Source organism: Blennius ocellaris (assembly GCF_963422515.1).
Source record: "Blennius ocellaris genome assembly, chromosome: 10".
Classification (NCBI taxonomy): Eukaryota; Metazoa; Chordata; class Actinopteri; order Blenniiformes; family Blenniidae; genus Blennius; species Blennius ocellaris.
In genome coordinates, this window is record NC_137659.1 from 19,705,477 (window position 1) to 19,717,668 (window position 12,192).

Here is a 12,192-nt window from a genome sequence, read left to right on the forward strand (position 1 = left end):
GTCTTCTCCTCGCCGCTGCCAACAACCAAAACGGTCCGTATGAAGAAGACGGAGGCAAAAATAACAAGACTTGATAGCTGAAAGCAGCAATAATAATAATAATAATAATAATAATAAAACTATTGGAACCTTGTGAAGTCCTATTTGAGGGATTGTGAGAGAAGCGCACGGAGGCCGACCAGAGAGAGAAACAGTCTATAAAGAAGAGGCGAGCTCTGGGCGAGCGGCCGCCAGCATTTTCCCTGACTACACTATCCATCAGAGAGATTTAACTTAACACAACACACACCTCGTCCTCTCTGACGCATAGTCAATATACCTGGCCAAATAATACACAACAAATGGTGAAAGAGAAATCATCAACGCAAAAGGAAGAAGAAAAAAAAAAACAACAAAAAACAAAAACAGGATTCATAATAGTTTGGATATTTCTGGTGGAGGCGTGTAAACGTGGCAGTGAGGGGGGGGGAGGGGGGGGGGGGGGGGGGGGGGGGGGGGGGGGGGGGGGGAGGAGGTCAGAGGTGAGGAAATGTCCAAGGCCAGTCAGTTTTGTGTTTTATTTCAGTCACTTGTGTCCTTCTGAGGAGACGCCGCTTTCTCCTCCTCCTCTCCCACCATCCCTCCATCCTCCACGGCCGAATCCTCAGCCTCGCCCCTCGCCTCGCCCTCCGCCGCTCCCTCCCTCTCCTCCGCCAAGTCACTCTCTCCCCCGCCATCCTCATCCTCATCCTCCTCTTCGTCGTCCTCCTCTGCCGGGGCCCTCGCCGCCGCCTTCTTGTCCGCCTCCTCGTTCCTGGGGGGGTTGGGGGTCATGATGCTGCCCCCCAGCGCTCCGGCCATGGCGTTCTGCAGCTCGGCCAGGGTGGAGGCGGTGGGGAAGCCCGACAGGCTGAGCGCCCCGAGGCCTGGAGGGAGGAACATGGAGGGGTAGAGGAGGCCGGGGGCCATGGTGGAGAGAAGGAAGGGGTTGAAAGCCAGAGAGTTGGCGGACATGCCGGCGGCGGCCAGCAGGGCCGCGGGCGTCGCCGTTGATGGAGGCCTCGGCCGACGAGTCGGCGGCCGACATTTGGGCGTCGTTGTGCGACTTCATCTTCTCTGCACCGCCCTCGCCTTCCCGCTCCATCCTCTTCTTCTTCGCCTTCTTCACTCCTTCCTCACGCTCCTCCTCCTCAACCTCGCCGCCCTCTCCTCCCTCTTCGTTCTCCTCCTCCGCCCGCTTCCTCTTGGACGTCTCCGTCTCCTCGCCCTCTCCGTCCAGCGTCCCGTTGGTGTTGCCCGCCGCCGTGGAGACGGCGGAGTTGGAAGCGGCGGTGACGGCCGCGGCCGTCGCCAGGTTGCCGCCGAAGAGCCCGCCGAGGCTGAACATGTTGGGGAGGGCGGCGGCCATGTTGGGCAGGCCGCCCATGCCGGGCAGCATGAGGGGCAGCATGGAGGCAGCGGCGGCGCTGGCGGCAGCCTGCTTGGGATCGGTGGGAGGAGGGAAGGCCATCAGACCAGCAGCCAGCTGGAGAGACTGGAGGCTCTGGAGAGAAGACAGATCCATCCCACCAAACAGGCTGTTCAGCAGCAGAGGGTTGATGCCTCCTGCAGGGACACACACACACGCGCACACACACACAGGGTCAACATTGAGCTCTCTGACCTTTACTGCACAAAAACATCAAAGTTAGAACCCCCCCCCACACCACTGAATCTCTCCAGGCTGTTGGTTCCTGTCATCAATATGAACGTTCAGAAGACATTTTGCTCCTGCAGACTGATAGAAGCTACTAGTGACTGATACATCAACCACAATGGAAGCACATCCAACTCAGGCTTTAATAAAAGTCCTTTAAAAAATTGGAGTCGGGACGTTCTGAATTTGGTAAATACACCAGCAGACCTTGAGAGAACTCCTAATAAAATGTTGTGATCCCACAGTATTGACATGCTCATCATCCAGGTCAAATTCAAAACAATCCTTCATGAATTGAAGTGCTCTTGTCTCCAGCTCAAACTGGTTTATCTGTCCAGGTTCTGGTTGCTCCGCCTGTGATGAGCTGGATGCTTGGCTGCATATGTTCTCGCCTCACAGTGACACTTTCTCCATTTTGGACCCGATGTGGAGTTTGCATGTTCTCTCATGTGGGTTAAATCTGAGTACTCCCGTTTCTTTCCACAGTCCAAAAACATGTGCTTTAACGATTAAAATGAGATGAAACAAGTTGAAAAGAAAAAAAAAAAAAATATATATATATATAGAACAAAACAAAAATATTATAAAAAAGCCAATTTCAATATACTGTGAGGTCAACTAGTGATTCTAAACTGCCCGTTGATGTGAAGGTGATTGGCTGCTAGAGAAACGCCCGGAGCAGGAGGAGGAGCAGGAGGAGCTCACCTGCAGAAGAAGCAGCAGAGGCCAGTGATGCCTGTGCAGCCTGAGCTGCTGCTGCTGCCTGTGCGGCGGCAGCAGCCTTGGCGATCTCAGACTTGGGCCGACGCCCTCGACGACGGGTGCCCTCCTCCCTGACAACCGGGCCGGTCAGGAGGCGGTCAAACATGGCTTCTGGGAGGAATCCCTGCATGAACGAAGGACTTTGGTTAATTATGCAGAAAGTTCGCAACAGAACGTCAAAGCTGATGGTTTTGATAAAGTGTTGACGGCCGTTATCTGATGGTCTACTGACCGACTGTTTGACGATGTCTGTCCAGTCCGGAGCGATGGAAAACTCCGGGTTCTCCAGTAACCACCTGGGAAGCTCCTTCATTGGTGGAGCCATGGCTCCGCCCATCTTCAAAACAAAACGGCATGTATTTTTTATTTTGGATTCGGGTAGAAACAAAACAATCCAGACTGTGACATTAGACATTTTGGATGTCTGCAGTTGTGAGTGGCCACCTTTCGTCCATTTCGTCTGTTGACCACGGGCACCCTCTCATCCCCGGTCAGGGTGTTGATGTCGATCTTGTTGGGGTTCCGACAGCGATGGCGCTTCTGTTTAGGCTTCGAGAACTGAGAGAGCATCACGTCCTCGCTCTTCTGTAAAAAAACCAAAACAAAGGTAGGTGTGAGAACTTGTGGCTCCGGGGGGGAGAGCAGGAATTATTAATGGGAAATTTCCATGAGGAGATAATCTGTCTTAAGCTCTGAACGTGTACAACAGTAATGAAATAAAGGTGAAGATGAAGGGGAACTACTAAGTAGGAATTACTGGTGTGAATCCAGCCATGTCCATGGTGTAGGTCGGGTGCTGCCTCAGCCACTCTCCCAGCTCTTTGTTGGAAACCGCTGGCTCCTCTTCCTCCAGACTGCCAGAGGCAAGAGATCTGGCACTGGGACTTTGTTCGGGGACGGCGACAGGTCTGTGGGCACGGGGAGCCTCCTGCACCCCCTCCACACCCGAGCCCTTTGCCCCGTCAGCATCGTCCTAAAACACACGGGGAGAACGGTCACATTCATTTGACCCATGGACATCTGCGGTGGAGAAAACGCGTGACTGTTCCGCTACACACCCCTCCTGCTCTCTTGTTGCTCATGAACAGCAGCTCCAGGCCTCCACATTTTTCCTGCGGCCACGCCGAGACTCCTTTTCATGAGGGGCAGGTCAGCCTCCAGCGAGCCATTGGCTCGGTGTGCAGAGGGCGGAGCTTGCTGCAGCAGCTCCATCTGGGCCTTGAGAGAAGGGTTTGTCACCAGAGCGCTGGGGAAGCCAGCCAATGACGGCGAGGCCTTGTGGTGATGATGCATGCCCTGATGAGCGAAGAAGACTTCAGTGAATAAACTTGACGACGGGCATTTGAAAAGCTTTGTTTAGGATGTGCTGAGCCAACGGGAGCACCTTGGTCAGGTCTATGGCCTGATTCTGGGACTCTGCAGCGGCATGGCTTTCTCTGAGCTGAGCCACCATCTCCATCAGGTTCCGCCTCTTGGGCTGCCCGTTCCGCCTCAATCTCAATCTTCCTCCTCCTCCTCCTCCTCTGTCGAGGCACCGTCAGGCTCAGAGCATCCATCCTGTAACATACAGGTCAAGTTACGGTGGCAATCCTTTAAAGACCTCCTGAAACAATTGTCTCATCCAGAGTCGAGGGCATGTGTCTATAGACTAGTGGAGAAAAGGAGGTTTTATTTGCTACGGTCGTTAAACTGACAGCGGGCCTAACTCGCATCTACTGTGAAGTCTTATCGACTCTCTGAACGTGTGTCGATGAGCACAAACACTCACGTGGACCTGTGGCGATAGTGTTTTATCTTCGCTGCCACTGTACGCCGTGTGGATGCCGGCCATCGTCAGCTCGGCCAGGCTCCGCCTCTGCAGCGGGCTCTCCGTCGCTGTGGCGATGGCGGCTGCGGTTGCCGTGGAGCCGTGCCCCGGCAACAAGTTGCTCGGGAAGTCAAAGATATGGCGTCTGTTGACAGGCCACTTGCCCTTCAGGACAGCCTCACAGATGTTATCCATCCTGTTGATCATCACTCGGTCCTGCGGAAGGAGACGGAGATTAGTTATTGGAGCAGTTCTGCCTCAGTCCCGCTTCAATAAACCACACAGCTCACTGTGGAAATCCAGGCCTTTTCATTTGCCATTGTACAGAACTAAATGTAAATTTATTGCAGAATCATTTTAACATTGAAGCGGATTCAGTTTCAGCCTGTGATTCATCAGCATTAACGTCGGAGCCGGGTTCAAACCACCAGGGACAGGCTTCATTTCTTCCTCCTCCCTCCGGCACACAGGCCGTGACGTTAGCAAGGAAAACAAAATGTCTCTCATGGTGTCGTAACACGCCAAACAATCTCCCCGCAGATCAACAGAAGCCCTCTGTCTCCGGGCCTTTTCTGCTGAAATTTCCAGGCCGTCTTCTCTCTCTCTAATAATTCTCCCTCCCCAGCAGTGGCTTGCAGGATCAGCCAGAGGTCCAATTCTTCTAGCTCCGGACACGCTGTTGCTCCCACTTCCAACACAAAACTCAAACTGTTTTACATTATTTCTGCTGAGTCGGCTACTGTCCAGTTAACACTTGGACACATGTTTGATATTAAACGCGGTTCAAAGTCCGAAAGCTTTTTTCCCCCCCGATAAGAATTTACTATTGGGCTGGATTTGATTATTTATGTGGCCTATTAAATTTAACAAGACAGTGTAAATGCTTATCACAGCCCGACGGAGCTTAGATTGTTAAAATGTTTACTGCAAAAGGAAAAATAACTGCAGACAGTTTGGAACAAAATTATTTAACAAGTTATGAGTTAAAATGGAAAATCTATATAGGTTTGACTACAGTTTTAAAAATGTAATGCTGGCTGCATAATTCTCTTGTCTTTATGTACTGACATGTGGCCCAGCAGAGGCAGAGTGTGGGGACATGGTGCAGTTGTAGTGCCGCTCCTCTCTTTACCCCACCACCAGCATCCAACTCACTTTTGGCCAGAAGGAGAAGGCGAAGGTGCGGTCCTGTAAGGCCTGCAGCGCCGAGGTTTCCGGCAGATCGTCGGGGCAGAATCCGTCTCTGGTTTCGTCTCGGGCCGACGTGCTCAGAGACGCGATGCTCTCCTCGTCGAAGTTCTTCTGCTCCGACGCGGCGCTCGCTGTGCAAAAGGAGGAGGGAACGTCAGGCTGCACCTCTTAATTAAAAAAAGCTCCCAAACAGTCGTCGAGGGATCTCAACTCATTTTACTCTCTCGCCCCTGGAACGGAGGCTCATTAAAGCAGTGACGAGTCAGGAGGGGAAACACCAGAAATAGGTCTGTGACTGAGAGTGGGGTCAGCAAGGAGGAGGCGGCCAGCAAGCAGGGCAAGTTAAATAAGCCGTGAGATACTTGGCCCGTCGCAAATTGGAAATATCGGTGACTTCAAATTCTTCCAAGCAAAGACCCCAGTTAATAGACTGCTTACCTTCGGCCTGCGAGGATTTCTCAGACTTGTCGTCTTCATCCAGCCTCTCCTCCTCTTCCTCCTCCGGGCTCTTCACCGTCTCTGCAGACTTTGGAGATTTCGGAGAGTCCGGGTTCTCCCTCTCCTCTCCATCTTGCTCCTCTGCAGGCTTGTTGTCGCCCTGTGCTTTAGAAGGAGAGTCCGGAGGTCCCGGGAGCTCTGCGCTCGTCTCCTTGTGGTCGCCGGCAGAGTCCACGTTGGTCTTCTCTTCTGTCAAATCTTTGTCTTGATCACTTTCCGTCTTCAAAGTCTTGTCTTCATCTGCACTTTGTTCCTCCTTCTGCGCCTCTGGCTCCTCATTTTGGACTTCGGGCTGGGCCGCCTCCTCTTTCTCCAGCTCCTCCCTCGGTGAAGCGGCGGCCTCCGTTTTCACTTCTACAACCTCTGCTTCCTTTTCTGTCTGCTCATCTGGAGTTTCAGTTTTGGGGTCAGGAGTGTCATTAGCGTCCCCTCCCTCAGACTCCTTTTTCACCTCCAGCTCCTCTTTGCCTTCCTCCATTTTTACATCCTGAACTTCTCCCACCTCCTCCTTCGTGGCGTGAACGGCGATTTTGGCAGCGGCCGCGGCGCTCGCCAGCTCTGCGGGGGTGAGGAGAGGAGCCGAGGAGCTTTCCGCGGCTTCCATCCCAGGCTTGCTCGCCTCTGCTGGGACTCCGGCGGAGACGCCGGAGTTGCCCCGGCCCGCGTAGCGCTGGTGGGACTCCAAGAAGGCCAGGGTGGTGTCGTTTAGGATGTGATAGTCCGTGCGGCTCACGCCGTGCTTGGAGGCCCCCAGGAGGAGGTCCCGGTCATGCCGACCACACTCCCACCACTCCGGGAGGTCCTGGGAGGGCTGGCACAGCTTGAGGCGCTCCGAGAGCAGCGGATGAGGGAGGACCTGCTCTCTGATACGGCGGAGCAGCTCGATGCGGTACAGAGTGCGAGAGGCACGCTCCTCCGTGATCGGGTCGATGATCAGGGTCGGGTCAGGGAGTTCTGCTAAGACAACGAGGCAAAAACACAACAATGAATGACTATGGAACTAAACTACTGCACGATAAATACCTTTTTTTTCCCCTTTCATACCTGTTTCAGTCTTGACCTGCATTCTGCACACTCGTTTACACATGGCGATGAACGAGTAGTAATATTTCTCCAGGCTCTCGTCCGTTTTCTTGTCCAGTCGAGCAAAAGCCCTGAACTGTGACCAATCGAATTTCTGATGCTGCGTATCAAAGACGACTCCAAAAGTAGAAACAACGCGATAGAAATCGGCCTCTTCGCGCCGGGTCCATCTGAGAAAAAGAGAGAGAGAGAGAGAGAGAGAGAGAGAGAGAGAGAGAGAGAGGGAAAACTAATTTGAAATTTCATTTCTTACTACATTTCCAGGATGTTTCTGGGATATTGACTGGATGGAGGATCTGTATTTTTATTGCTTTTGCACATCAGTGACTGAGTACCTAATGCGGTATTAAAAGTATCACTACCTTTGTCTTCTTTCTTTGTAGTACATGGCTCCATCAGTCATCAGGGAGCTGGCAGTCATCACTGGAGACGCCTCTGGCATGAACTGTCCACCTTTGGCAAAATAGGCACTTCCTTTAGCCAAATACGGGCTTCCGTCTGTCATGAACACCCCCGCTCCATCTTGTATGAAAGTCGTTCCTCCTCCCGTTTCAGTAACCATGGCGATGGAAGGCAAGAACTCCCTGCGTCGCCGCCGCCGGCCATCGGGTCGGTTCATCGCCTCCTGGCGAAGCTGCTCTCTTCGGTTTGAGCGTTGATAGGCCGTGATGAGGCGACGCAGACGAGCTGTCAGAGCCGAGGCGGCTGGCCAATAGAGTCGCTCGCTGGAGCCTGAAGATCCGCCCACAGCAGGCACGGGCTGACCATTTTCACCCGATTTGGCTACAGGACAGTCAAGAAAAGAGGCGTGATCACCACTTCCTTTATTTGCACTGAGGCTCTGTACTGTTTCCTGATTTTACGTTTTGTCATTTTTATCAGTTCTCTTCCCTTTGCATCAATCGTCATGAATCATGGGATGTTCACACATATCTGTATTTTGTTGCCTGAGACTCTCACATGTGAAGCCTCTTATCTTAACTTCAGTGGAGTTCACACATTTGGAAAAATTCTGCTTTGAGTGCATCTTTCACCCTCAGTGTTGGGAGCAATTTAAGTTTACCTTCAGATTCACCTTCCACTGTGTCGTCTTTCTCATCCAGGGGAGAGTTGGTGAAGTCATCCATGTCATCTTTGAAAGGCATTCGCAGCGGCTTGTACTCTGGATCCTCATCCTCACTGGAGAGCCAAGCAAAGAAATGCATTTAAAAAAAATGTTCCTTCACTGGCTTTAATTGAAATATTTTCTATGTCAGGGACAAAAGGCCCACGGAGCTCGAGATCCTAAGTCGAAACTAAACTACTACTAAAGAGGACAAAATGGAAAAAGCATTGCGTTGTGACTAATCAACACCCGAGACAGGGACTTGACACAGACAAAAACTACAAGGACTTGAGAGTAAAGAGCTGCATTCTGGTCAGCAAAGCCTGCTTGCTCTCTTACCCCTCAACACCATCTGCCATCATGTCGGAGCCCCTCTGCTCAGCGGCGATAGCTTTGGCGTCTGGCATGCCGACTCTCTCCAAGAAACACAGGGCGGGGTCGGCTCGCATGGAGTTGTACTTCTCGTAGCCTGAAGGGGAAAGAGAACGACATGAGTAAGACTGACGGGGTTGACCCCTGCAGGTGAGGGAGGCTAGAAATTCCACTTCAATCTTAAAACTTCCCTCTGAAAGACTTAAAAGATATTGGCCAACACACACACACTGCTGAAAACAAACTCCTGGAAAGATGAGTGAAGAAGGGGGGGGGGGGGGGGGGAAAAAAGTTACTCACTACTAGACAGACGGGATGCTGCACGGTCCCGACACACCCAGAGTCAGTCAGACACACACGCAAGCGCGCACACACAACATCCATATTAATTGAAGGAATAGACAAAAACAGCAGCAGAAGGGCAGACCCCAGGAGCCAGCTGCTGACAAGACAGACAGCCTGTGCGTGCGTGTGTGTGTGTGTGTGTGCGTGTGCATGGGGTTTTGTGTTAGAACGCTTGCCTCCGTTCTGCGAGTGCATGTACGTGTGTGTGCTTATCCAAGTGAGCCTGCAGGTGCTCATTTGTGTCAGAGAAGGAGAGCGCAGGGGGGAGAGAGACAGAGAGAGAGAGAGAGAGCGAGAGAGAGAGAGTTGGGGGAAGAGAGAGAGAGAAAGAGAGAGAGCGAGGATGAAGAGGAAAAAGTGTGCGTCTGTGAAAGTAAGCGTGTGTGTGTGTGTGTGTGTGTGTGTGTGTGTGTGTGTGTGTGTGTGTGTGTGTGTGTGTGTGTGTTTGTCCGTTAGGAGCGCTCAGGCAGAACAGATTAGAATGTGCAGATCCTACTGAGACACGTTGTGAAGGAGACATGAGGGGAAAAGGGGAAGGAATGGGGGTGAAAGGCGAGTGTGCAAGATTAAAAAAAAGAAGGTAAAAGATAAGGAGAGGCAGAGAGAAGGACATGGATGGAAGGAAACTAAAAAAAAAAAAAAAAAAAAAAGAGGGCACCAGTAAAAGAACCACTGCACCTCTTATTTTCATTTATTCCTCTTTTTCCTTCTTCCTCTCAATCACATTTCAGTAAGGATACAATTTGACGACTCATTGTTGCACACACACACACACACACACACACGCACGCACACGCACACGCCTGCAGCCAAACGTTAATCATCAGGGCCTTTATAGGCCATCACTCTTCTGTGTGTGTGTGTGTTATTTTGTGTGCGTGTTCGTGCCCCTGAAGGGGCCTCCCTGGTGAATGAGGATTATGATTAACTATGGGTGAGCCCTTTTTATTCGTGTGTGTGTGTGTGTGTGTGTGTGTGTGTGTGTGTGTGTGTGTGTGTGTGTGTGTGTGTGTGTGTGTGTGTGTGTGTGTGTGTGTGTGTGTGTGTGTGTGTGTCCTAATTGAATCATAGAAGGTGGCAATGATGGAAAAATTATGACAATTATGCTAAATTAATATGAATGAGGGTCTCCACACCCCCACACACATCACCCCCCCGGAGAAACATTATTACACCCAGTGTACACCTAAATGTGGGTCAATGTGATAATAACACATTTGCACATGACGTTTAACCAGCTCTGTAGTTAACAGGCTGAAGATTTTGCCATTCGATGGCTTCCTTCACAACATTCACACCTGTAACTCCGAGTGTGTAGACACACGTGCACGCGCGCGCACACACACAGGCTCATAGCCAGTGGTGAAGCCAGCTATCAATCACACTCCTGACAGCCCTTAGAGCCTGCTGGCTGCGTACTGCCATCGCCATGGCAACACCAATCAACTGGTGGCAGCAGAAGAGGGTGTGATGTGTTTGTGTGTGCGCCACGATGCTTCACTGGCTTGGGAGTCACTTGTGTGTCTGCGTGCGTGCGTGCGCGTCTGTGAATGTGTGTGTCGGCGCCCCTCATGTGATCAGCGGGTGTGCGATGTGTCACCGCCGTGGATCTGCGTGTACGGAGAACGTGCGAGGACGGCGGTGGGTGTCCCGTTACCGTGTTTGAAGACGCCGACGAGCAGGGATTTGTCGGCCTCGCTGTCCCACCAGTCAGCTGGGACCTCGGCGTGGAACGGCTGGGGAATCCAGACATCCAGCACACTGTGGCGGAGGCAGAACAAGACTCACGTCACCGATAGTCAGACTAAACTGTCCGCGTGTTCCATTTAGTCCAGATGAGCATCCGTCTTGTATTTCAATGGGGAACCAAACGGGAGGAAAACGAGAAGTGGAAATCTGATTATGAGCCATTTGGGCTGGAATCAAATTTTAAAAGCCGTCAGCTGCCAACCTGAGATAAAGATCAAAATATTGAAGTATTAATGTCCTTGCAGACAGCTTCGGCTCTCTGTTGTATCCTAGTTATGTTCTTGTTCACTTGAGCTGCACAGCTGCATCTTTGATATCCACAAAGTGTCTGCATGACACAAATAAATCTAAACGTCCCCCCCCTCCCCCCAACCCCCCAACTGAGCGGCGAGAAGCAGCATATTCAGGAAAAACAAACAATGCTCTGAACAGGAAGTGCTGCTTGTTGGCATCTGTTTGGTTGCCATGGAAAGGTCAACCTGGAAATCACTGTGATTTGAGAGACTGAATGTCAAAGGTCAAAAGGACCTAAAGTGTGCAGTGGAGTGTCACTGCACACAAATAATTTCCATAAATGGCATGGATTTTTTTTGTGTGTGTCCGACGCAGGGTGAAGGAAGAAACAAAGGGAGATCACGTTTGGTAAGACGCTCACCAACACGGCACATGATTCCATGTCACAGTGAAAGCAGCGGTTACAAATCATGGATGCACATGTTTGCTTGTTGTATACCTGCATCTTTAATTAATACCAACGAGAGGAATTCACAGGCGACAAGAACCTCATTAAGTGACCATGTTGTGTAACTAAGCCTAGAAACAATGATCAAATAGTCGTTAAGAAAGTTGCTGTTATGTTTTGCCTCTTTGAATTTATCTTTTCCTCCCCCCAAAAAATGTGGGGCCAATGTGAAGCCAATCTTTGACAAAAATACAGCTTTAAATTTAGAAACATTTAGGAAATTATTTATATATAACATTTTATTTGTACACGTTTATTCAAACAATTACACATTAAAGTCTCGAAACATTCTAATCACACCATTAAATTTGTCGACTTTAAAGCATTTAGATGATGGGTTAAACAGACTTGTTCTCGTGGCATTTCACTCTCATCACGGCCTAAAGTCAGTCGACAAACTGTTTATTCAGTCTTTTCTGGAAATAAAGCATTTCAAAGTTTATGCCGCCATTGATTAATGTTAAACTGTTTAGTTTCCAATGTAGCTTCCACACACAACTTGCATTTTGTTTTTGTAGGTCTGCATTTTTAAAATGTTTTCATCTATAGTGTACATTTTAAGAGGCCGTAGTAATTCACCTTCAAAATCAAGTTTTTGACCAAGAAAAACAAGATGGAAAGGCCATTGACCTGCAATTAATCTGAACAGTAAAAATTTTGCTTTGCGTCTGTATAAAAAGATGTGACGCTAAATATTTGCATTATTCTGCAGTTTTATTTCTAACAGGTTGGCTTTTAAAGGACTTTTGCAGGCATGCAAGTTAACTTGCAATCCATTTGAGATATTAGAGGGTAGGTTGGAACTTGAAAACTAAATATTGCGGGCATTCTTGGCTTGCTGGCGTGGCTGTAATCCACTTTTT

General features: G+C 50.4%; 1 protein-coding gene across 1 annotated transcript in view; it reads right to left on the reverse strand.

Annotated features, from left to right (window-relative positions):
* Positions 1-561: 561 nt before the first annotated feature.
* chd7 (chromodomain helicase DNA binding protein 7) overlaps positions 562-12,192 on the reverse strand; it is a gene marked incomplete at both ends in the record, with an annotated part of 54,459 nt that continues 42,828 nt past the window's right edge. Inside the window, 20 exon segments of the mRNA XM_080503717.1 lie at positions 562-1,017; positions 1,019-1,584; positions 2,381-2,561; positions 2,670-2,774; positions 2,882-3,022; positions 3,195-3,410; positions 3,496-3,539; positions 3,542-3,563; positions 3,566-3,733; positions 3,822-3,911; positions 3,913-3,990; positions 3,992-3,994; positions 4,206-4,460; positions 5,400-5,566; positions 5,874-6,887; positions 6,978-7,186; positions 7,379-7,799; positions 8,092-8,195; positions 8,461-8,590; positions 10,496-10,599. Of these exon segments, the coding sequence (XP_080359843.1) occupies positions 562-1,017; positions 1,019-1,584; positions 2,381-2,561; positions 2,670-2,774; positions 2,882-3,022; positions 3,195-3,410; positions 3,496-3,539; positions 3,542-3,563; positions 3,566-3,733; positions 3,822-3,911; positions 3,913-3,990; positions 3,992-3,994; positions 4,206-4,460; positions 5,400-5,566; positions 5,874-6,887; positions 6,978-7,186; positions 7,379-7,799; positions 8,092-8,195; positions 8,461-8,590; positions 10,496-10,599 (4,474 nt within the window).